General features: G+C 35.6%; 3 protein-coding genes across 20 annotated transcripts; all 3 read right to left on the bottom strand.

The window, feature by feature from the left end:
* Window positions 1-6,788: 6,788 nt before the first annotated feature.
* LOC140184740 (citrate synthase, glyoxysomal-like) lies at window positions 6,789-9,862 on the bottom strand. 15 transcript variants are annotated; one of them, XR_011882303.1, is made up of 6 exons: window positions 9,692-9,862; window positions 9,173-9,284; window positions 8,432-8,608; window positions 8,150-8,259; window positions 7,821-7,902; window positions 6,789-7,250 (listed from the first exon to the last, which is right to left on the bottom strand). XR_011882303.1 is itself a non-coding variant. In XM_072237597.1 (6 exons), the coding sequence occupies exons 2-5, from the start codon at window positions 9,249-9,251 to the stop codon at window positions 7,872-7,874; spliced, it is 246 nt and encodes an 81-aa protein (XP_072093698.1). In that variant the 5' UTR covers window positions 9,252-9,284; window positions 9,692-9,862; the 3' UTR covers window positions 6,789-7,250; window positions 7,821-7,871. The 15 variants fall into 15 exon arrangements, 4 of the variants coding, with proteins under 4 accessions (XP_072093698.1, XP_072093699.1, XP_072093701.1 ...); XR_011882309.1 differs by having other exon boundaries at window positions 9,177-9,284; XR_011882307.1 differs by having other exon boundaries at window positions 9,210-9,284.
* Window positions 9,863-15,686: 5,824 nt separating this feature from the next.
* On the bottom strand, window positions 15,687-18,317 carry LOC140173254 (uncharacterized). The gene is made up of 2 exons (XM_072196056.1): window positions 17,682-18,317; window positions 15,687-17,414 (listed from the first exon to the last, which is right to left on the bottom strand). The coding sequence occupies exons 1-2, from the start codon at window positions 18,315-18,317 to the stop codon at window positions 15,687-15,689; spliced, it is 2,364 nt and encodes a 787-aa protein (XP_072052157.1).
* LOC112802236 (uncharacterized) lies at window positions 17,531-21,671 on the bottom strand. Of its 4 annotated transcripts, none has more exons than XR_011882301.1 (7): window positions 20,765-21,671; window positions 20,155-20,402; window positions 19,828-19,955; window positions 19,522-19,737; window positions 19,234-19,357; window positions 18,865-19,045; window positions 17,531-18,530 (listed from the first exon to the last, which is right to left on the bottom strand). XR_011882301.1 is itself a non-coding variant. In XM_072237596.1 (7 exons), the coding sequence occupies exons 4-6, from the start codon at window positions 19,702-19,704 to the stop codon at window positions 18,912-18,914; spliced, it is 441 nt and encodes a 146-aa protein (XP_072093697.1). In that variant the 5' UTR covers window positions 19,705-19,737; window positions 19,828-19,955; window positions 20,155-20,402; window positions 20,653-21,110; the 3' UTR covers window positions 18,397-18,530; window positions 18,865-18,911. The 4 variants fall into 4 exon arrangements, 2 of the variants coding, with proteins under 2 accessions (XP_072093697.1, XP_025701137.1); XM_072237596.1 differs by having other exon boundaries at window positions 18,397-18,530; window positions 20,653-21,110; XM_025845352.3 differs by lacking the exon at window positions 17,531-18,530 and adding an exon at window positions 18,759-18,864 and having other exon boundaries at window positions 18,945-19,045; window positions 20,653-21,110.
* Between the last annotated feature and the right edge of the window lie 4,111 nt (window positions 21,672-25,782).

Below are 25,782 nucleotides of genomic sequence, written 5' to 3'. Positions count from 1 at the left end.
CAATGGTAAAAAACTATTTGATTTAAAATATGTTATTTATTGTGGTATAATCTTTTAATGTAAAGTTATTTTCTTCAAAGTATAATTCTTCTCTTTATTGTTGTCGTTATCTTTTGTTTTGTTCTGTGACGTTCGTTATCAATTAATTACAATGACTACTATGAGCACGAGAAGTATAATTTTTTATTTTATGTAAGAAAAATCATAATAACACCACACAGTGAATCCAGTTTTTAATCTAAGGTCAATTTTATCAGGTACATTTGAAATAGAAAAATGTGACTAAATTAAGTCTAAGCAAATCTTAGTTTTGATTGATTTGTTCGTGCATGAAAATGTTTAAAAAAAATTATTGATTTTTTCTGAAAGTGAATTATATGGTATTTGCAAAAACAGGACAAGGAAAAAGATGCTTTTGTTGTTGGAATTTTTTTTTAAATATTTATGTAAATTTAGAATATTTTTGTTTATTAAAATTTGTAGTTGATAGATAATTAATATTTTTTTAAAGGAATTTCAGATAAGTGGTATTCATGAAATACAATTAAAATAAAATTAAAAGAGGTAAAGGAGTAAATTAAAATGTTACTCAATCATTATTTATTGGATGAGAGATGTGGCAGGAGAATTGGCACCAGGCAAAATGAGGGAGTGCTCCCAAAAAAGCGGTTTAGGTAGTTATTTTGTTGTGATTAAATTTTACTATATTGTAATTAGCACTTAAGTAGGGAGGAATCCTTAGAGTACAGAGTGATTAGTACAACCTTAAGGTGTTATTTCATCGACTTACCACCAAATTTTAAAAGAGATGAGGGGTAAGAATGAGATATGATAAAAAGCGTAAACCCATGCCAAAACGTAAGACAATGAGAAAAGATTGTTACAGGGTGATTAGCATTGCATGACAATAAAAGCATTGGTAGAAAGTTGCAAAAGTTTGAAGACAGGAACTGGCATGAGGGAAGTAGTGAAGGTAACCATATGAAAATGACGATGGGACTGGAAGAACGACATGTGACATAGAAGAAAGACAACTTAAGGTGTGGGAACTTATAGTTAGAGGCAGGTGGAGATGCAGTTGGAGCAGGATGTGCCCAAAAAGATTAGTCCGATTCGGGTGGGATGGCGGAGCTGGATGCACCCATCATACGATTGGTGATGGCATCAAGGTCAAAAACCTTTTCTGGTGGTACTTCAATGTCGTCGTCTGAGTGTGCTACGTTTATCTTTCCCTTTTTCCCGATGTTGCGAAAGTGATAGGCCAAGTTAGCATATTTTTCCGTCAAAGCCTGGACAATATCATAGTTGTAGTTGTCAACGACGACTTCTAGGCTGGCACAGAGTGTGCGTAGTGTCAATCTCGCGGCGTCTTCTATGCTGGTATCGACATCGAACGCAATCCAGCCAGACTTGACCAAAGGTTGTTGACAAAGGGGAGGGACCAATGAGGCAAGGTGGCGGTAACATCTGCGATCATTGCAGAAGGTTTTTGTGATGACTCGGTACAGGGGTTCCGGAATTTCAAGCCTGTCACATGCATCACTAAGCAGTTTTTTATGCTGAAGGTGAGAAGGTAAGCGTTGGTGGGTTTTTTGGAGGCAAGGTCGTCGGCTACGAAAATAAAGGATGAGTATTAGGTGCTGCTAGCAAGGAAATGTGATTAGAGTATAATACATTAAACTAAAATACGGTTGTCATCCATGTTTGTGAAAAAAAATGCATTTTCCGTATATAACCACTGATGCTGAACTGCTATGCTGCCTTCATTGCTTGTCCGGGACAGGTGTTTGTGCCAATTTGGGAAGCCGAAGACGCTTGGTATGTTATGCTGCTGGACGTTAAGGCATCGAAAATATATGCGCTGGATCTCAACCGGTCTCCGGAGAGCATTGTGCGAAGGGAGGCCAACATGACTAAGATCATGAGCTATACTTCGTCTACTATTTTTTTTCGGTAACCACATTTTTCATTCCTTCCGGAGGCCATTCATGGGTTCACTTGTTTCTTCCTATTTTGTGTAGTGTCATGCTTTGGAGAAAATGTTCATCCATAGCAGGAACCTTGTTAACTTCCGCCACACAAACCCTGACCCCTCCAATTGGGGACACTTCATCTACCCACAGGGTCTACCAAAAGACCTAGACAGATTACTCACACTCACTGCCTCAAAAAGGACTTTTTTCAATTCTGCCTGGTGTAAACAATTTGATCAACTTTTTAATTATAACCAAACTTTATGTAGCGCGGAATCCGCAATATGGTGTTTATCCTGGCTACAACACAATGGGGGCTTTTCTACTAAATTATTCCACCACATAGTACGTCAACCAACCTCTTCTTGACCTTAGTTCTTTTGTTAGCTGTTGCTGGTAGCCAACTGCCTTGTTAACATAATTGCAAAGAGATTTAAGGCAACATGCAAACCCTACTTTTGTATTAGTAACCCACCCTTTGGTTGGAATTGTTTTAGGGGAACAGCGAGCATGTGCGCATGAGGGCCGCCTTAAACATTGTTCAGTCAGATGTCAACCAGTACCGTGGGTTCATCGATAGCAAGGCTGAAGTTGTTTGGCGAGTTATCACGTCTTGCAATGACAAGGATTCCGTGAGCAAGGGCGGCATGTAATACATGTAGTTTGCTGCATTTGAACCGCTTTAGATGCTCCACTTTTTTTATTCAGTGACTTGTCACTATGTATAATGTTGGAACAAGTTACTGTTGGATTTTGGTAAATATGTAGTACGATGTAAGCATGGCCAACTTGCATTTGGTGTAGTGCATTTTAAGTTGGTCTATAAAACTAAATTAAGGATTTTTTGTTGCAACTAAAACATGGCCACACATGTGTGTATTGGGTGGCCTAATTTTAGTTGCCTTACTTAGGGAACCCATGTAATTCATCCCAGCTATGGAACAATTATCAACGTTTCATGTGAGACTACATCTAATTTCCAATTAGAGTTATAACAGTGAGACTCTTTTTGGCACAAACTCCTTTTTTCTATTTATCTGGTTTGTTTGGTTACCTGACATCAGAAATTGTGCTAGTTTCAACAACACTATCTAATAGTCTGTCTATCTTTTGACTTGTTTTATCTAACTAGTGAAATCTTTGATGGATATCAAATTTACATACATATGTATTTTATGATTAGCCTTGTCGATGGGTTAATGTTCCCTGGTTAGAAACGGAAATTTTTTCTAACTAAATAAAAAGTTAATGATGTCAATTCTTCTTTTATTTAGCTAAAGCCATTCGGAGCTTCAATTTAGTAAGAAAGTTTCATGGTTTCAGTATTCTTTCACCCATCAACTCTCTAGTTGTAAACTACACATATCAGCAACAATATAATGCATTAAGCAGCTAACAATAAGGACGTAACGCATAATGAGAATGTCAATTTTATATTGTAGGGTATTCATGGAAGCTGTTTTGGCAAACAAACAAGTTCTGGTCATTTGTTTTGCTCAATGTTGATAACATCATAGTAAAAAGGAATACATAGAAAAGTTTTCCATTAGCTATTCTATCCCATTCAAGCACATAACTTACCGCAACCACAAACATATGGATCAATACACAAGCGAAATTAGCTAATTACTAGACAAACATTCCACTACGGTATAGTTCCCAATAGGGGTGGCAAGCGGGGAAGCCCGCCCCGCCCCGCCCCGCCCCGTCCCGCCCCGCCAGAAGCCCGCCCTTTAGCGGGCTGGCCCGCCCCGCCCCGCCTAATTAGGCGGTCCTAGAATCCTAGCCCGCCCCGCCTAACTGCGGGCTGGCGGGCTGGCGGGCTAAGCCCGCCTAAGCTCTTCTTTTTTTTTTTACTATTAACTACTAAGTAATATATATAATTTCACAACCATATTAATAAATTTATAATTTCTAATGGCATAAAAAATTATATTTTTTATATTCACAAACATTAAAGTCTTTGTAATTATAAATATCTAATAAATATAATTATAAACCAAATTTTCATTCAAAATATAAGTATAAATATTCTCTCCAAAGCAAAATAAACATAATCCAAAACATAATTATAAATATTGTCTCCAAAATAACATAAATATAATTCAAAACACTCAATTTTTATCTTCATACTCTTGTAAGTTAGGTTGGGGGAAGTTAGGTTTTAGGAAAAAAATTGCAAAAATACCCCCTCACTAAAAAAAACCTTAGCCCGGCGGGGAAGCCCGCCCCGCCCCGCCAAAGCCCGCCAAAACCCGTGGTTTAAGCGGTGCGGGTTAGGCGGGCTTTTACTATTTGGCGGTCCCGATTTTCCAGCCCAGCCCGCCTTTTTTGGCGGGTTACGGGGGCCGGGCCGGCGGGTTTAGGCCCGTTTGCCACCCCTAGTTCCCAACAACATGAACTCCTCCTTCTGGACTTTAGTTATCGGTCAACGGGGTTGCAATGACACGCACGGTCTTGCTACCTCTCTGGCTTTGGTCTTCATCGCCGGCCACTTACGAACCACACGAAAATTAGGATCAAACTCCTCACTTTATGTCAATGTTAGTGCATGCATATAAAATGGATCATTATCATTTACTTAATTAACGGACCCACCATTCAATCCATTAATAAAGAGGAATCTGCTTATACTGCAGATTTGTGTATGCCACATAGTGAGTCCCACAAGGTTATTTAATCATTCAATAAACTTTACCTAGTATATTGAACTGGTTTGGCCAGAAAAATATTTGATGTCCATATAGTACATCATCAACACAAACTTTTCCAACTAGAAAGGTTAGTCACTCGTACGTACTGGGGCATGGCTCTGTGATTCACTGTGGGGTACAATATCTTTTTTCCCCGACACCCAAAAGGCTCTTGAGCACGCCCAGTTCCCTTAGTCTGAACTGCAACGGGATCGCCCACTCCTTCTTCGGCACCATCAACGTTGCACCTGTCGGCAGTCCCAACACCATTCTTCATTTCCAAGAAAGTGGTTTCTTCAACTATCTTCTCCAAATAACTCTTGAAATCATTCTCTCGCATACACGCAACTCTTGCCAACCGCTTACAATGTTATAGGAAAGCACCCACCCGGACCTTTTATACTGCATTCACATCCCCCTCTTCATTCATGGGGGAAGACCCCTCCAGCTCAACTTTCGCAGTCTTTGACCAGCGTTCTAACACTATGCTTTTCGAAAGACAACCTATGTCCAACTACACCAACACCGCAAGTATGTGCACACAAGGTACTCCAAACGACTCAAACCTCAGGCAACTATAAAAAAAAAGGAATCCTCTCGAAAATGGTGGGCAATAGTCCACCGGAATTGTGGCCTACGATACTTCTGTGTCACATAAACTATCCGATCGTCAAATTTGTTGCACTCTACAATAGTAATCCGCACGCTTATCTTCAACGCATCTCTAAAACGCAGAAATATTTCCTTCATGTAATTCAGTGCACCTGACTTCTCTAGCTCTGGAAACTGAGTTTGGAGCACGGGGCTCCCAAAAAAGACCTAAAGTCAAGCTCCATTTTACCTTTGATCTGACTTCACTTTTGTAAAACTATTTCTTACAACAATCATATGGGTTTTCTCTAAATCGGTTTTGGCCCAAATCTTTGGAACTCACGCTAGCTATGCTGTTTAACAAGCTCCACTCCAACTTTGCTTTCACAGCAAGTCCTTAATGTAATTTTAATAGAATGCTTGAGGTTATTTTAGACTATTTGCCCTTCACTAATGGACAAATTTAAAACAACCTACTTGGTGGTACAATGAATACCATATTCCGCACATTCAAGTCGGCATATGATAAATAATTTTTTATTTTTTGTATAGATAATTTTTGTGTAAATCAACTAATCTTTCTAATGTATAATTTATTGCATAATTTTCTCCTCTCTTTTTTTATCCAATAATAGGGAGACTTAAACTCGCGATCTCTAGGTGAGTATGGAGAGACTATACAGTTTGAGCTATAGTTCATTGGCATAATTTTTTCCTCTCAATATGGGTAAATTAATGAATTTGATAGACAAAATATAATTTATATTATTTAACATACGAAATAAGTAATTTAAGCTATCATCTAGGACAATAAATATAATAGTACAAATATCTACTTACTTATTAATATTGAAAAAAATATATAAATAGTGTAAATTGATTTTTTGGTTAAAAAGCAATAATAAAAGTTATTAATTAAGTTAATTACATAATAAATTATTATGAATAAATTTTTAAATAATAATAAAAAATGAAATCATTATTTTTACATACTTTAAATGTTTTGTAAAAAAATTTGGACAATAAATCAACTCTTAACAAATTATACATTAGAACGGTAAAAAAAATTATAACAGGTAACAATATCACAACCAAAAAATTGCTTATTACAGATAGATTTACATACAGATTTAGTCTCTTTTACCAACGGATTTTGTCTCTCTATAAAAATTTCGTCGGAAATTAAACGAATTTTTTTTCTATTTCTCCGTTACTGACAAAATTTTCCTCGATAATGGTCCCCCTGACTAAAAAGGTCCCCCTGACTAAAAAGGTCCCCCTGACTAAAAAATTGGCAAATTTTTCAACAGATTTTCTGCCGATAATTTACCGGTAGATTTTTCCTTAGCAATCATCACTTCAACTCTGAATACAGACGAATTTTCCGTCTATAAATCTGTCAGTAAGGTAAAACATTTTTTAGATTTTTTTATTGCAAAATAAACCTGATTTCATACAAAATAAATATAATCTAAACAAGTTCATCGTATTATCATAGTAAAAAAAAGTACTATAAACAAGCAAGTAAATATAATTCAAAACATAAACAAAATGTATTGATACATCAACTATAATAATAAGTAACAACCATACATTAACAAAATATATTGATACATAAACTATATTCAAAACATGAACTCAGTGTATTATTCAACTATACTAAATTTATCAGCTATAATTCTAGTGTCATCTTTATCCCCATCATCAACATAGTCCTCATCAATTCTTATTTAATTAAGTAGGTGGTACAGTGGGGTCATGAATTGATCCTCTACCTCAGGCTTCACTGCCTCCTTAATTTCAGGTTCAACAAGTATGAAAGACTCGTGATGATCTTGTTCTTGCTCTTGCTCTTGAAGTGGTGGTTGTTCTGGCTTGATTTGATTTTGGTCAGTGGTGTTATTAGAGAGTGGCGTGTGCGTAGGATCAATTCCCAATTTCTTGAGTTTTTTCTTGATGTGGGTGTTCTAATGATTCTTGAAATGGCTGGATGCTACATGAAAGATCAACAAAAGTTAATGAAGACCATAACAACTAATGCAAAGAAAAGAAGTATAAACACAGATATTAGCAAACACACTAATACATTTCGACCAGTAATGAACATGTAATAACCTACAGTAAAATAAATAATGCAACTCATGAGCTATGCAAAGTTCACATGTTAAATTAAAATTGCAACAAGAACGAAACAACCAATGTACTTGTTAAATATTGAATCATTAGTGACAGCAAGATAATACATCAAACATAAAGTCACAACACACTACTCGGCTATTAATGGTGAATTAAGCAAAAGTAATCATGCTCACATTATCTAGTGTTTTAAGATGTAAACTTATAAGAAGACACAATAATTATGCAAAGCAGTGAAGTCAGAATAATTACAAGGCCTTGTCTAATTCATGAAACAACAATTTTCTAAATAGCAAGGTATCCAATAAAATCTATGATTAACATAAAAAAAATTTCTAAATAAATAAGAGGAAATATTACTACACTTGAAGCATTACACAAACATAAAACAAGGCAAATGAAACAATGGAGATAATTATTTACGCACCTAGATTCTTGTCAAGGGGCTTGGTGAACTGGTTCAAAGCTGGTGGAACCTTCAACCTCTGCTTGAGGATCCTCTTCTTCCTCTGGATTTGTAGAAACTTAATAGTAATTTTAAGTGCAACAATTACAATATGAGGCAGCACAAACAATAGTAGATGGAATCGTGAGAAAGGGCACCAACATGGCAACCTCAGGTGCTGCACAGGCTAGATAAGGATCTTCATTTGACTAATAAATGACAATCCTATTTAAATAATGAGATCACAAAGGAAAATAAACCGAAAATAAAGCAGTTCCAAATCACTTGACAAAAAGAACAGTTAGACATACAGAGAATCAAGCATGTATAGGAAATTCTCTGTGTAAGAAAGTTGATTGGATGGAAGCACAGGTGGCCATCCCGCCATTCTGAGATAAATTGCTGCAGCAATTGTTGTTATCTGCATTGAGAAAGGGAAAATGATATCGCCAAAGAGGTAATAATATAAATTCCAAATAATTAGCCAAGGCAGGTAGCATTCAGAATAAATCAATGACTAATTCAGCACACATAAGTAAAAGCTATAAACCAGAGATACTGACAAAAAAATAGAGAGAATGGAGTGACCAAACCTTTCGGATAATCCGAGCTATTTGTTTATCTCGGACTTGCTTTGAGTTGTAAACATCAAGACCCTGCAGTGAAGTATGATAAAGGGTTTTAAAAGAAATGATCAGAGCTAGATGAAAAAATGTTGGATCTATATGTAGATACTGAAGACGCTATTCATAGCTCCCCTGCCAACCAACCTGCGGTACAAAAAAGAAATATGACATTAAACGAAACCCTAGAAACAAAAAGAACCAATTGAACGAATATAAAGGCGAAAATTTTAAAACACTAAAACCCTAAAACAGAATCAAAATTGAGAAACCCAAAATGGGGGGAAACTGAAAAGTGGAAGAAACAAAAGCAGAAGCAAGTTTGAAAAAAACCGAAGCAATAAGAAAAGAGATTCAAATTGAGCTAAAGCAAGGGTGGAGAATTAAATCCAAATGAAAAGGTTCATATGAAGAATTGAGTAAATGCAGAATAAGGAGAAGCAGCAATGCAAAATGAATCCGAAGCGGTTGAAACGCGGCGTAAAAGGTGAAGGCTTGACTCTTGAGAGTGAATATGATTTAACATTTGAGGGGAGAAATTTCATTTGATGAACCAAGACAGGAACCATTGCAAGAAGCTATCTAAAACACAAAAACAACTATGACTATAATGAGTAAAGTAATACAATCAATATATATATATGATTTAACATAGAAGATTGCACAAATCATATATATAAATAACCCATTTTGACAAAAGTGGATAATCACTTGCAGATCCAACTGGAGCCAACCAAGATGAGCAAACCTGATCCTTTAACTCATTCATCCGAAGAAACTTTGCAGCCATGTGTTTCTTTCTTCTTTCTTCCAGAAATTAAACCTGATCCTTTAAGTGAATTAGTAACTGAATCTTGGACTTTCACAAATTAGACAGATGCTCTTTGGAAATTCAAGAATGAAAGCTGATTATTCTACTAAATTTGCATATAACATTGTAATAATTCATCCATTATTGGATAACATACTAGATCTCATTAAAATTCAGTTAAATGATAAACATTAAATAAATCAACTCAGTTATCTTGCATAAAATAAATACACCAAACATAACTCTGCAAAATTGGACATCCAACAAATTACAAAAAGAAAATTAAAAAAAGATACTTGATTGGAATAACGGACAGAAATGCTTTAATTTGTTTCTTTCTCTTAATATGTCTTCAAGATTTCTATTTTAAATATGCAAATAAGATGTTCTGATACGAGTTATAAAAGATGAGAATTTACCAAATTATGATTTGAAGCTTTCTAACAAAGAAAACCAAATATTCCATAAATGGCTCATTCACTGATTAGGATTTATTTGTATGAAATATGAATCTAATTTTAGACTAACCTCAACATTTACAACATGAACTAAGGCTCACATTTCCCCTTAGTCCCTTAGCATTTCTTCCCAAAGATTTGGGATCATGCAAGAGTTTCTACTTAATGTGGATTACAAAGAAATTGTAGTGTACTATGCATGTTCATCCGCTGTGTAGACAGGTCTATGCCAAACTTTTGTGTTCTTTTTTGGGACCATTAGTGACGCTATGATCAGTGTCATCTTTGAATGTTCTGATAACAGGTTTTCGCACCCATCATGATAAGCCTTTCCACCATGAATAATTCGTAATTGTTCTTGATCTTGCCTGTGAAGTTGGTCGACCTTGATTTCTGAAAGTCGGCCGAGCTATATGCTGCAAGGTTGGACGTCTGTCCTTCAGGGTCCGAGCTTCCGATGTTCCTTATGAATATGCGAGCAATATGGAAAGGGCGGGGTGTACCTGCAAAGGCACTCCGAAGCTTAAGTCAGTTTTTTGTATTCAGTTCAGAATGTCTAGAAAAGATATTTTACCTTGCTTTTATAGATATTTCATCGTCCGTTATATTGTAAATGATTGTTTTGCCGTTTCTGATGATTAGTTTTGTAACCGACTTTTTCCTTACCGTTTGGAAAAGTCGGTTACGATAGTATTGATTTAGACGAGTTATAACTCATAAAGGCCGAACAATAACGGCAAATGACGAATTATTATTCGTATTAATGGTGACCATATCACAGCCCCCAAGCTTAGCCTGAGGAAGGTTTTAATGAAGCAGGTTGAGCTTTTCTTTTTGATGAGTTATAAGTCGGCTTGTGTGAGGTGGTGGATAAGCCCCCAGATCAACTTACTTCATTAAAAGATGGTTGAATGTTTTGAAGTGTGGGTACGTGGGGAGTCGTGTCCGTTATTTCCTGATGAGAGAGAAGGGATAATGGTTGCATTTAATTTTGCGGTTTCCCAATGTTTTGTTTACTGTTTGATGTGGCTTTGGGAGTGGGTGGGGGTGATTATTTGGAACGTTTTTTCTCTTTATTTCTCTGAATCTCTTCAGGTTTTTCTTGGTGTTTTGGTGTCTGTCGGTTATATGCTTGCTTCTTTGAAGAATGAGTAAGAGAGGTATGAGTCTCGTTTTCTTTTGCTAATCCATTTTTGTGCTTTCTTCTGTATTGTTTCTTCTTTCCTCTCTTCTGCTACTGTTTTTTGATCTAATGGGATTTGAGAAAGAGAAAAAAGATAGGGTGGATTGGTCGTATGATTGGGTAGGGGAAGATGTTAAATCACGGGTGTCACTTTTTTCTGATGAAGCAGCGGTGAGGGAGGTGGATGTGAATAAGATAGTGAGGGTAGGTTCCGGGGTTAAGGTGGAGTTGTTACCGTGTAGTGTAGATGATAGGGTTTTTCACCGAGAGTGGGGTTTTGGATTCTTTTACATGCATAGCTGTGTGCTTGAAGAGTTGCGAGTTAGGCTTCCGTTTACGGAGTTTGAGTGTCAAATCCTTAAGCAGCTCAACTGTGCTCCCTCTCAGCTTCATCCAAATGGGTGGGCTTTCCTTTGATCATTTGAGGTTTTGATGGAGTTTTTGGAGGAGGTGCTGTCTGTGGATTTGTTCTTTTCTTTATTTCAAGCTAAAGGTGTTTGGAAGGGGGGTTGGGTAAACTTCAATAGCACTCTCGGATTTGGGATTTTTAAGCTGTACAAGTCTTCTTTTAAAGACTTCAAGGAGATGTATTTTAAAGTTAGGAGTTCGGAAGAGCAGTTTCCGTTTTTTATTGATGAAAACCTTGCTGAGAAATTTCCCCTCTTTTGGTGTTCGGAGCCGCAAAATATACTCGGTCCAGAGGTTATATCGCCGAGGAATGAGTGTCTGATAGAGTTTTTGGTGGAGAATGTTGATAGGAAAAACTTGATATCGATGTATGAGTTGCTGAAGTGGGAAGAAGATAAGGGTGCTGTTGTAGATTATCTAGGTGAGTCTCTAGGGTTTATTTTAATGTCTGTGGTTTTTTACTGAAGAGGTCTAACACTATATGTTTTTTTCAGGTGGGAAATATCCTGGTGTTTCTGCTGCATCGCTGAGGACTCGGTTTAAGAATAAAAATTTGGAGAAGGAGGTGTCGTCTTCTAATGTTGAGAAGGTTGTTGTTGCTGGCGAGGTTTCGCAGCCTCGTCAAGGGCGAAGGAAAGTTATCGCGAAGAAGAGGAAGAAGTCCGAGCTTGTGGATTTATCAGATGATTCTGATGGAAGAGAGTTTGGGGTTTCTCTTGAAGAGTTAGAGGCTTTTATGGGGAATCAAAAAAGGCTGCATGAGATTTCTGAGGAAAGCGAGGCATTTTCGGTGTGGGGAAGGGAGTATCCTTACATGGCTGTTGTGGATGAGTATTGCCAGTCTTCAGCTGATGTAAGTCTGGCCAAGGAGGTGGGAGATATGGCTGTTGGGCAATATATGCAGGTAATAAGCTAGTGATGTTTTCTTTATTTTTACTTTGGTTTTCTTATGAGTTTATTTTGCCTTCTAGGTTGTTGGTCTGCGCCTTGCGAGTTTGGGTCGAAGTCAGGAATTGAAACATAAGGGAATGGCCGTTGAGAAAGGTGAGGTGCCTGTTTTGAGGGAAGAGTTGGTTAAGTGTAAGAATCTTGCTGCTGAGCTTCAAGGTCGTTTGACCGAGACGGAGAAGTTGCTGAAGGAGACTAAGGAAAGTTATGCTAAGGATGTCGAGGATTTGAAGAAGAAGGAAAAGGATCTGGTGAATATGCAAAGTCGTTTGATTGAAGTGACAACTCAGTTGAAGGATATGGAGAAGAAAAAGGCGGATGAGATTTTGGACTCGTTTGTTGAAGGTTTTGAGAGGGCAAGGTTGCAGGTTAAGTTCTTGGTTCCGGATGCCGATTTATCTGGCATGGATCCTGGGAAGGTAGTTCGAGATGGTCAGTTGATTGAGGATGATGGGGATGCGGAAGATGAGGCCGATAATGTTTAGTTTGTTATGAAAATATCTTTGTGAATTTGTTTTTCTTCTTGTAATCTGACTATTTTTTGTGAGCGGATAACAGTATGGCTCTTGTTTTTTGAGTCCTTTAAAATTGACTTGTTTGGAAATTTGGTGCTTTTGTGTAAAAAGCTGTTTGTATTGTTCGGATATTTTTCCGAGTTTATTGGCGTTTTAGGAGTTATTTGATAATCGGCGTTTGTTGTTTGGACGAGTATTGGTGTTTGTCCGAGCTAGATTGATAATTTGATAAGATCGATTTGATATAGTAGAAAGGATAGAACATTTACTCGTCTGTTGTATGTACGGAACCTTTTTTTTATACAAAGGTGCAGGTAGGCTAGCCTCGTTAAAACCTCTCCAAGCAAAACCCCTTGGGGTAAAATCTTGGTAGTAGGAAAAAGAGTACAAGCCTGTCCCTGTCTTTTCAACTATAAAATTTCTTTAATGAAGAGACATTCCATGTGTTAGGTAAGAGTTTACCATCTAGTGATTCTAGTTTGTATGCTCCTTGGCCGAGTGCTGTGGATACTCGATATGGGCCGTCCCAATTGGCTGCGAGCTTTCCGTGTGAGGGTGGTTTCCGAGCAGTTTCAGTTTTTCGGAGGACTAAGTCGCCTTTCTCGAAGGATCTTGTTTTAACCGACTTGTTGTACTGTCGGGCTAATGCTTGTTGTGCTGCGCGTTGTCTTAATGTGGCGATTTCTCTGACTTCTTCGATGACGTCGAGCTCGGATCTCCGGGCTTCGTCTTGATTGGTGATGTAAGTTCGGATAGAATTCTGGGAGATCTCCAATGGTATCATGGCTTCTGAGCCATATACCAATCGGAACGGCGTTTCCTTTGTTGATGTTTGTGGGGTGGTGTTGTATCCCCATAGGACTTCAGGTATGAGTTCGGCCCAGAGTCCTTTGGCGTCGTCTAGTTTCTTCTTTAGTGCATGTAAGATTACTTTGTTTGCAGCCTCGGCTAGTCCGTTTGTTTGAGGATGTTCAACAGAGGCGAAGTGTTGCTTGATTTTTAGATTCTGCAAAAAACTTTGAAATTTCTGATCGACGAACTGGCGACCGTTGTCAGTTGTAATATGTTTAGGTATGCCGAAACGGCAAATGATGTTTTTCCAAACAAATGTTATCATTTGTTGCGATGTTATTTTCGCTAAAGGTTGGGCTTCTACCCATTTGGAGAAATAATCAATGCCAACAATAAGAAATTTTACCTGTCCCGGTGCCGTAGGGAATGGCCCGAGTATGTCTAGACCCCATTGGTTAAATGGCCAACTAATGTCCGAGTGATGTAATTGTTCGACAGGTATGTGTATTAGTGGTGCGTGTCTTTGGCAGTTGTTGCAGGACCTGATCTTTTGTTGGCTGTCTTGCTTCAAAGTCGGCCAGAAGAAACCCGATCGAAGGATCTTTGATGCCAAGCTCCGAGCTCCTGTATGGGTGCCGCAGATTCCTTCATGCGCTTCGGCTAAAGCTATATCTGCTTCAGACTTGTTGAGGCATTTGAGCAGTGGCCGAGTATAACCTCTTCGATATAGTTCTCCACTGAGGATTGTGAAGGAGGATGCTTGCCGTCGGAATTTTCTACTGTTTTCGACCCCTTCTGGTATAATACCTGTTTCTAGATAATGGATGAAGTCCTTCCTCCAATCTGTTTCCTGTGAAACACTTAACATGTTTATTAGAGTAACAGTGGGTGATGATATTGTGAACTGTTGTAGTGTGGTTAATGTGGACTGAGTACTGCCGAGTTTAGATAAGAGATCTGCTCTTTGATTTTGTTCTCGCGGTATATGTTCTATTTCAAATTTGAGAAATTTCTTTGAAAATTTCTTTACTAATAGCAAGTATTTAGAGAGTAGAGGATCTTTTACCTGAAAGAGGTCATTTACCTGTTGTACGACTAACAAAGAGTCGCAATATACCTTGATCGTTGAAATTTGAAGGTCTAAGCAAAGTCTGAGTCCGGCAAGTAGCGCTTCATACTCGGATTGGTTGTTGCTTGCTTTGAAAGCCAAGTGTATTGAGTGTTCCAGTATGAATCCATCGTCGGCCTCAAGACGAATTCCTGCGCCACAGCCTTCATGATTTGAGGATCCGTCGACATATAAGATCCATTGTTTTGCATGGTCATCTTCGGATGGTATGGTAAGCTCGGCAATGAAATCTGCCAGGAATTGTGATTTGATTGGCCCTCTAGGTTGGTATCTGATGTCAAACTCGGACAGTTCGACTGCCCATTTAATTAGTCGTCCTGCTACTTCTGGTTTGTACAGCACTTGTCTTAGTGGGTGATCTGTTCTGACATGGATAACGTGGCTTTGGAAATAAGGTCGGAGGCGCCGCGCCGAGAAGATAAGTGCCAACGCGAGCTTTTCAATCCTCGGATAATTTAGTTCGGCGTGCTGTAGAGTTTTGCTAACAAAGTACACTAGATGCTGAACTTTGTCTCTCTCTATAACAAGGGCTGAACTTATTGCCCAATCAGTAACTGATAAATATAGAAATAAATCCTCCCCTTGTAGGGGTTTTTGTAGAATCGGCGGCTGTGAGAGTGTTGTTTTTAATTTCGAAAAGGCCCTCTCACAATCGTCGTTCCACTCAAATTTATTTTTCTTTTTTATTGTTTGGAAAAAAGGGACAGAAGTTGAAGCTAAACAGGGAACAAATCGGGAAAGTGCAGCAAGGCGTCCTGTGAGGCGCTGTACTTCTTTTACTGTTTTAGGGCTGACCATGTCAAGCACTGCGCGGCATTTGTTTGGGTTTGCTTCTATTCCCCTGCATGTTAGCATGAAACCTAAGAACTTACCCCCTTGGACGGCGAAGGCACATTTTTCTGGGTTGAGGCGCATGTTGTACTTGCGGATTTGGCCGAATATTTCTGCTAGGTCGGTGATGTGGTTATCTCCGGTTTTTGTCTAGGCGACCATGTCGTCGACATAAACTTCGATATTCCTGCCGATTTGTTTGGCGAACACTTTATCCATAAGACGTTGGTAAGTTGCACCTGCATTCTTTAGTCCAAATGGCATAACTTTATAACAATAATTGCCGAAATCAGTGATAAAAGCCGTTTTATCTTGGTCGGAGGGGTGCATGAGTATTTGATTATACCCTGAGTAGGCGTCCATAAAACTTAAAGTAGCGTAGCCTGATGCATTGTCTACTAAAGAGTCTATGGACGGTAGATGGTAAGAATCCTTTGGGCATGCTTTGTTTAAGTCAGTGAAATCGACGCACATCCGCCACTTACTGTTTTGTTTTCTTACCATTACCACGTTGGCTAGCCAGGTAGTGAATCTGATCTCTTTGATAAATTCAGCGTTGATGAGTTTTTGTGTTTCCTCCAGTGATGCTTTCCTTTTTTCTTCGCCGAGTTTTCGTTTTCTTTGTTGGACAGGTCGGGCTGACGAGTTTATTGCTAGTTTATGACTGATGACTTGTGGGTCAATGCCGGGCATGTCGGCAGGTTTCCAGGCAAAAAGGTCGGCATTTTCTTGTAGGAAGGATGTTATGGCCTGTAACTCGGCCTTGCTGATTGATGTACCTACATATGTAAATTTGTTAGGGTCATTATTAAAATATACTTTTTGTAAGTCATCAGATGGCTTGGGGCGCTCGAGGACATCAGCTCTCGGGTCTAGGTCGGCCAGTGTGCCTCCCTTCTGGTTGATGTTGACATTGTTGACTTGTTGTGTTGAACGGTTTTGGAGTTTCATACTGATGTTGTAACATTGCCGCGCCTCCTTATGATCTCCATGGATTGTTGCAACCTGATCGTCCTGCAATGGAAACTTTACGCAGAGATGAACTGTGGATACAATGGCGCCGAACTTATTCAAAAAGGGTCGGCCAAGAATGAGGTTATATGGGCTGAAACAGTCAACAACTAAATATTGAATATCATTAGTTTTGGAAAAGGGTTGCTCACCCAGTGTGGTTTGTAACCACACTGATCCGAGTATTGGAACTCGTTCTCCTGAGAAGCCGACCAAGTCGCCTCCTGTGGACTGTAGCACGTTGTCGCTGAGTTTCATCTTTTGAAACGTGGAGTAAAACAGAACATCGGCACTGCTCCCGGGATCCAAGAGAACTTTTTTCACTAATAGGTCTCCTAGCTGGAGTGAGATTACCACAGGGTCATCTAAATTTTGTATGTTGGAGTTAAGGTCGGCCTGTGTGAAAGTGACTTCTGGTTGTTGTTTTGTGATTGGTGTATCTTGTTTCGGTCCGTCTACCGAGCACATTGTTCTGAATGATCTTTTCCTTGCCGAGTTTGAGTATCCTCCACTTGCGTATCCTCCTGAAATACAGTTGATTATACCTCGTGGTCTTTCATATTGGTTTGAAGACGCCTTCTCCTTTCCTCGGTTTTGGTCAGGCAGATCGTTTGTTGTGGAACTGGTGCCACGCTTTTGTATGTGACCGCCAATGAATTTGTCTAGATGTCCTTGTCTTGCTAGCCGCTCTAAAAGATCTTTGGCAACCACACAATCATCGGTATTATGGCCATGTTTCTGGTGGAAGGCGCAGTACTTTGACTTGTCCACGTTCTTTGCATCCTGGTACGTGCCGGCCTTTCTTGGTGGCTTGATTAGTTTGGAGTTCAAGATCTCCTTAATTATATCCTCCCTCTTAGTGTTGAACTGCGTGTAAGAATCAAAACGAGGTGTTAGTTTAAAATTTTTCTTAATGGATGAGCTCTTATCTTCTTCGCGGAAGTGTGACTTGTCAGACTTCCGAGCTTGTCTGAATTCCTCGATGTCGATTTGTCCCTTTGCTTTCTCCCGAAATTCTGCTAGAGTTTTTGGTTTTGCTACTGCAATCGTCTCCTAAAACTTCCCGGGTCTGAGGCCGCTTTTAATTGCGTGCAGATGGACTTCCGGGTGGAGATCTGGTATGCTGATTGCGACCTTGGTAAATCGAGTCATATAGTCCTTTAAGCTTTCGTTTGGTCCTTGCTTGATAGTGTTTAGGTAATCGGAATCGTGCAAGAATATTGCGGATCCGGCGAAATGGTCTTCAAATAATTTTGCCAACTGATGAAAGCGAGAAATGGAACCTGCAGGCAAAGCACACAACCAATCAAGTGCAGGACCGTCTAAATAATTCGGAAAACAGCGACATAAAACTATATCTGATGCACCATTGACGATCATTATTGATCGGAACTTCTTTAGGAATTTCCTCGGGTCTCCGAGTCCATCATAAGGCGTGAGGGTCAATGGCAGAGTGAACCTCTTTGGTAGTTCGAAGTTCATTACTTCTTCTGTAAAGGGGCCTACAGGGTCCTCGGACTCTTGTTTCTCGTCCTCAGGCTGCTGCTCTTTTCGTTGAGTGGTTTCTGAAACATGGGTCGGTTGGGACTGATGTTCCTCGTCTTCTGCCTGTGGACGGTGAGCATCGTTGTGTTCAATCCGAGCATGATTTATTTCAGCAATTTGGGCGGCCATTAATTGGTTTTCGTCAGCCATTCGCTGGTTGGCTTGTTGTAGGTCAGCTACCATTCGCATAAGTTCGGACAATGAAGGAGGCGGTGCGTCAGCCATGGGTGCAGGCGAAGGTGATGGGACCAAAAGAAAAAATACGATTTCCTCGGCCCCACGGTGGGCGCCAATTGATCTTGCCTGTGAAGTTGGTCGACCTTGATTTCTGAAAGTCGGCCGAGCTATATGCTGCAAGGTTGGACGTCTGTCCTTCAGGGTCCGAGCTTCCGATGTTCCTTATGAATATGCGAGCAATATGGAAAGGGCGGGGTGTACCTGCAAAGGCACTCCGAAACTTAAGTCAGTTTTTTGTATTCAGTTCAGAATGTCTAGAAAAGATATTTTACCTTGCTTTTATAGATATTTCATCGTCCGTTATATTGTAAATGATTGTTTTGCCGTTTCTGATGATTAGTTTTGTAACCGACTTTTTCCTTACCGTTTGGAAAAGTCGGTTACGATAGTATTGATTTAGACGAGTTATAACTCATAAAGACCAAACAATAACGGCAAATGACGAATTATTATTCGTATTAATGGTGACCATATCAGTTCTCAATCAAGGGATCCAGGAGAATGACTATAGTTTGAATAATATGCCATTTTGTACCTGCAAATTTGAATTTGAATCGTCATGAACATCAATAGAACTTAATCTCAGCTGAGAGCTACATCGAGATACAAACATACATAGATCACAATATAATTCATCGGAAGAAATAAGCCGGGAAGAAGATAAGTGTATCCACCCATGTTCATCGATTCTTCTTGACACCAAACAACCTCGGCATCTGGTAGAAACAAACACAATAAAGTGCAAGACAAATAATCATAACTTGTTATTTAAACCCTACCATCCTCATGTTAAATGCAATTTTCCAATTAAAAATAAAAAAGTAATATATAAATATCAACTTTTACTAATTAGTTCATAAAGGAATCAGAACCAATTCAGAAGGGAAAGGACATAAATACGTACTAGGGTACCATTTAAGCTCTCTTTGGACAAGGTCATAAGGGAAAGGACAAAGCTGTTCCACCCTACATATTGCAACATCCTTTGCCTCAACCTTTGTTCTGTGCTCATCAAGTTCATAGTAAACCTGCAAGGTATATATGAAACATGTGTATCATTGAAGCACTGCATAAAATCAATGTTCCCTTTCTTCTTCTCTATTTAATAAAATCCATCAGATAACAGAAGTTAAATTTTTTTAAAAGAAAAGGGTAATATGACAAAAAGGTCGTGAATATGAGTAGCACAAACCTTTCCAGAACAAGGTACTAGACGTCTAATACCCTCCTCAAGGTCTGAGTGGTCATTTTGGTCCTTTATGAGGCGCTTAAATCTGGTTCCTTGCTTCTCAAAACCTGGGTGTCCTTGGACATCATCAAACTCGGACAAATTTGATCGGCAAGCCTTGCTACGAAGCAGGTTCTTAGGGGACATTACAATGAGAGGTTTGCGGAATTCTCTATGTATCTGAAAGAAGGAAAGCAGCAGAGTATGACAAAAGTAAGGAACATAACTTCAAGTGACAAAAGCTAACTCTATTTAAATATTTTTACCAACCTGTCTCCACAAAACATGGAAGAGGTTAGCAGGAGTTGTGAGTTCACAATCTGCAAATTGCACTCCTGAATCTGTTTCCGAAGAGCTGGATCCATCTCAGGAATAACATAAGGATTGTCATCAGCGATCTGCCATTAAAAACAGATAAAATTGAGAATTAACAGAGCAAATGAAACAAGAAATAGAAGGCAAAGCCACATAAGTAATCAGTAGCATAGCATTATTTAGGTTAATTGCTTTTTTGCACTAAAAGAATTTTAAAACAAAAAGTTCCAACAGCCAAATATGGTCGTTCAAAGAAATTAGAATATAGATTGACGAGAAAACCTGAAGGAAGAGTTCCAATCTGGCACTCGGATGCTCAGGGCCTTGGCCATCATAACCATGAGTAAGTAACAAGACAAGCCCAGTCTGACAGAGCCACTTAGCCTCACCAGAAGACAAGAAATGGTCAAATATCACATTAGCCCCATTAGCAAAATCACCAAACTGCGCCTCCCAGATCACCAGTGAATTTGGATTTTCCATGGAGTAACCCAATTCAAATCCAAGAAACACCAAACTCGGAAAGTAAACTGTACAATGATTCAAAGTTTTCTTAGCCAGAAGGTAATAACAAAATAATCCATCATTAGTTAAATATAAATATCAAGTGGGAATACAGGGAAAAAGAAAAAACAAAATGAACAACAATCATATGAAATCATAACAGAGATACACTTAAAATATTAGAGTCATCTGGGTTAATGTGAAAACTACTTTACATATAACATACAAGTCAGTCAAAACAAAATATTAGAATTAAAATATAAATGAACTGTTCACCAAGTTGTGCCTCAAGAGCAGCTTGAACATCAGGCCCCAGAGCTTTAATAAAAGATTTGGTGAGGTTGAGTTTAGTCAAGATTTCGAAGGTCTTTATACAAAATTTCTGTACCTCTGACCTCCTTGCTTGCTTGCTTGGCATGTATGTCACTAAATCTTTCATTGAATTGGAGAGCTTATCCAAATTGCTCTTAAGAACCTTCTCGGCTGCATTCTGATGATCCAAATTGCTCCAAATCTGATTTTTTAACCAGCATCCCCGAAGTTTCTTCTCAAGAGCTCATACTCCTTCACTTTTAAACCACTCTCCAGAAGCTGCATCACCTTGTCGCCTCTAACGGTAACCTAGCATGCAATCTTCTCTTTTTTTTTTTTTTGGACTTGAGCATGCAATCTTCTCATTTCTTCTAATCCGAAAGGAACGGACAGTGCACCTTGCTGTCAAAAACCCCAGAAATAGCATCAAAACCAAATCAACCATGAGATGAGATAGCCAGAGCCCATACAAAACCCTTTCTTGTTTTTGGACGTGCGATTGGGCAGGCCCAAACCCGAACCGAACCGGTCCATTGCTTATATAAGTTATTCAAAAATCAAAATCATTTCAGCACAACCATGTCATTTGTGAAAGTTACCCTCGCTAATCGTTCTCCCGGTAGAGAATTTTTTTTTTTTGTTTTTCACGGTATCCTTCGGTTCGATAGGCTATGGACTAATCCGTTGTAGTACTGAGCTCCATTCAAGGGTTTGTCGTTGGCTAATGGATTGCTGCATGCACAAGGCGGGATTCGAATTCCTACCTTGTTTAAGCAGATTAATGAACTAACCACTAGACCAACCCAACTTGGTTTCCTGCTGACAGAGAATTGACAAGCAACTTTAATAGTAAGGACTTCATATTTAAAGTTCTCAAGCTAGCGACATAATTGCCTATAAGTAATAGCTCAAATGACATAGTCTTTCATACTCAATTAATAAATTGTGGGTTCAAGTTTCCTATCTTTGGTAAAAAAAAAAAAAAAAAACAAACAAACAAACTAGCAACATGACTCCTCAACCAGTCTCTGTCTCAACGGGCGTCTCAACCTCCAGTGATTCTGCCTCAAGCGGGGTCACCTTCCCCTCTACCTCAATTCAGTGTTAATTGATTTTAGTATTTATGAAAATTTTAATTATTCAGCAATAAAAATGATGAGTATAGTAGTGGGACTTTAAATTGTTTTTCTTTTATTTTTATTGTGAGAATGATATAAAATGCCAGATCTACAGAGAAAGGAACAGATGAGTTATAAATTTGGTTTTGATTGTCACATTATCTTGATAAGACCAGATTCACAAATTTTTTTAATAAAATTGAAAGAATAATCAAATTATTCTAATAAGATCTAAATAATCATCATAAAATTCCTTGATACCATTAGAAAAATAGCCACAAATTTTTTTTTTAACATCATGTTGATCTTACCAAAACATTTTATAATAATAACAAAATATAATTATTTTTATAATTGATTAATGTATGCTCCCCTATTTTATACTGGATAATACATAAAAATATATAAAATTTTTTATTAAAAAAATCAAATAAAAGATATATGTAATATAATTATTATTATAAATATTTTACAAAATTTATTCTATTCTATTATATAAAATTCGAATTTCTTTATTTAACGATGGAATTGATGTTGCATGTTTTTAAGAATATTTTTTAATTTTTTTTAAATTTATTAAATACAATTCATTACGATGAATTATTATATCAATTAATTAATTTGATTAGATATTTAAATATCATACAATTTATTATAATTTATATCAATCAATTAATTATAATTCATTATATTAATTATTTTGATTCATTAATTTATAAGATACATAATAAAATAAAAAATTTGTTACTTATTCTAATTAAATGTAATAAATACAGATTAATTTTATTAAAAGTTATTGTCTCCTATATAAAATAATAAATTTATAATGATATTAATTATAAAATAATGTTATTAATTATTGTTATTATATTGTTATTGTATTATAGTAGTATTAGATATTATATCACATACAAATCACTTTATTTACGTTAAAAACATCATAAAATTCATGTAATGAGCCAAAATCAAATCATCTAAATTTAAGCACTAAATTAAAATCTATTTTACCTATTCTATTAATAAAAATTGGAGTTTTTATATTTAATGATGGAGTTGACGTAACATGCTTTTAAGAAATTATTTTTCGATTTATTTTTTTATTTATTAAATATAATTCATTACGATAAATTAATTATATCAATTAATTTATTTAATTTGATATTTAAATATTACACAATTTATTATAATTTATATTACAATTCATTGTAATTCATTATATCAGTTATTTTGATTCATCAATTTATAAGATACATAATAAAATAGAAAATTTGTTACTTATTCTAATTAAATATAATAAATACAGATTAATTTAGTTAAAAATTATCATCTCCGGTATAAAATAATAAATTTATTATGATATTAATTATGAAATAATGTTGTTATTAATTATTGCTATTGTATTATAGTAGTATGAGATATTATATTACATATAAATTTACGTAAGAAAGGATCATTAAATTTATGTAATGAGCCAAAATCAAATCATAAAATTTAAGGACTAAATTAAAATTATTAAAAAAATTTGTATTGCTATCGTATAACTTTGTGTTGCTGTCATATAACTTTTTATTGAATTTATTTTTTTATAATTAAATTTATTTTGTTAACCAGTTTTTGACGAGGTCTTTTTATTGAATCAATACCCTTTTAAAGTTTGTGTCAAATAATTTACAATTCAAATAGTTACAATGAGATTTTTAGTTTAATTAAAATATTTTTATTCTTATTATTATTAGTACAAGATGGCGTATTCTAAGTGTATAAGAGTGAGTCTGAAATAAAAACTCTATATTATATGTTATTTATGAGAAATATAATTTTAAGATTTTTAGCACTAAGAAACATATGAAAGAGATTGGAGACAAGTTAATTTTATCCAAATATAAAAAAGAAAAGTGAGTTGTGATGGAGAACTAAATCATTACATCTCTAAACAGTTCAATTTATAATATATAAAAATAATTTATTTAAATTATTATTTAAATAAATTATAGTCCTTTAAGAGAGATTAGAATCTATCATATATGAATAGTTTATTTCTCTTTAATCTTTATATTGACCTTAATTTATAAATTAGAACTTGATACGAGAGTTATTTGATTTATTTGTTTATTTAATCTAAGATTTAAATGTGTTTTCTTTTAATAAATATTTATTATTATTATCATTATTATTATTGTTGTATATTTTGAAGTAATAAGTTTTAATTTTATTGCACATATTTATTAAATAAAGTATTCACTAAATATAGCTTTAACTTTTTTTAGGTGTTAGATTATCAAATCAAAAATACTACTGAACATAACTTATTCAGTTTAGTACATGAATAAGAGTTGTAACTTTATAAGAAAAAATAATTAGTCATATAATTTACCTTACAACTTATAGTCGAACAAAATAGACGTGTAATGGAAGCTCTAAATGTTATTACATGGACCTTTTGAAAAAGCTGCAAAACCCTAAGTAATAAAGGATTTTTAAATTTAATAAATAAATTAATTAAAATAATTATTGAAATAAATATTTTAAAAAATAATTATCGAAATAAATATTTTTTTTATTTCGTTTATAATGTAAACGAGATACATATATTTGTAAAAAAAAAATATTTTTTTAAAAATAATAAAAAATATTAATAATATTAATAATCCAAATTTTTAGCATGTAATTAGTACATAAAAAATTGGTAGAAAAAATTAAAATAAATATATTTAATCAATTAATACTCAAAAATTTTTATATTAAATTATGATCTAATTAGATGAATTAATATTTTTTATTATTTTTAAAAAAAATATTTTTTTTATAAATATACGTATCTCGTTTACATAGTAAACGAATGTAAACGAGATAAAAGAGAAATATTTATTTTGATAATTATTTTTTAAAATATTTATTTCAATAATTATTATAATTAATTTATTTATTAAAATAAAAAATCCACATAATAAACCATTTTATTTTAGGGATCAACAAGTCTAGCAATGTCATCATCACTTGATCTACATTCTTTTTCGCCATAACATCTTTATCACTCATGAAAATAGATTCTCTCAATTTTTTCAATAATTAAGGGAATAAATATGATCTTTTACAATTAATTTTATAAATGAAATAAAAAAATACGAAAAAACAATAAAAAATTAAAAATTATATTTTATTCTCTTAATTTTTTTTAGAATCGAGAAAATTCAATCTTATCACTCATAACCCATTAAACTGTTTATTAAAATATAAAATAATAATTACTCATTATTTTTAAGTTAAATTTTGATCTTCATAATAATTTTATAAATTTGTTTGAAATAATAATTATTTTGTATATATTTTTTTAAATATTCAAAAATATAAAAAAATTTAAAAAAATTGGTAAATTTTTAACTGATCGCAATCTAATTGTAATAAATATATAGCAAGCTGAAATTTCTAAGCAGCTATATATTTTCCTCTATCTAATCTAACCATTGAATATTTGAATTAACAGACCAAAATTTTATATATTAAAATACGAATATTAATTCTACTAAAAAAAATTATTAAGGTGAGGAAAAACACAAATAGATAGCCTCCAGGGTGAGATCTTATTTACTACCCAAGATTGCCAATTGAAAACCATGGTGAGTCATGTATTTTAGAGGAAATTTATTGTAGTATAATTTATGTGTTTTTATACAGTTAATCTGATAAAAATAAATAAATAAAAGATTGAAAATTATTTTTTTAATGGATAGTTAATTAATTTCTGTTTATTTCTATAATAATAACTTAAATAATTAATATAATTATTTATCCATCTATTATTTTTTTATGGTTGTTAGTAAAAAAAATTATTTTTTAACAAAATCTAATAAATAAATGTACAAAACGACTAATCTTAAATTCACAAAATGGTGCTAAATTACTAATAGTCTTACGATGAAAACTCAAAATTGAAAACCCAATTAAAAGAGTAGAGAACAAGGAGTACGTACTCTTT

The sequence above is a fragment of the Arachis hypogaea genome, chromosome 5 (genome assembly GCF_003086295.3).
Source record: "Arachis hypogaea cultivar Tifrunner chromosome 5, arahy.Tifrunner.gnm2.J5K5, whole genome shotgun sequence".
NCBI classification, from domain to species: Eukaryota; Viridiplantae; Streptophyta; class Magnoliopsida; order Fabales; family Fabaceae; genus Arachis; species Arachis hypogaea.
Note: the sequence above shows the minus strand (reverse complement) of the source record. Positions and strands in the feature narration are given on the sequence as shown.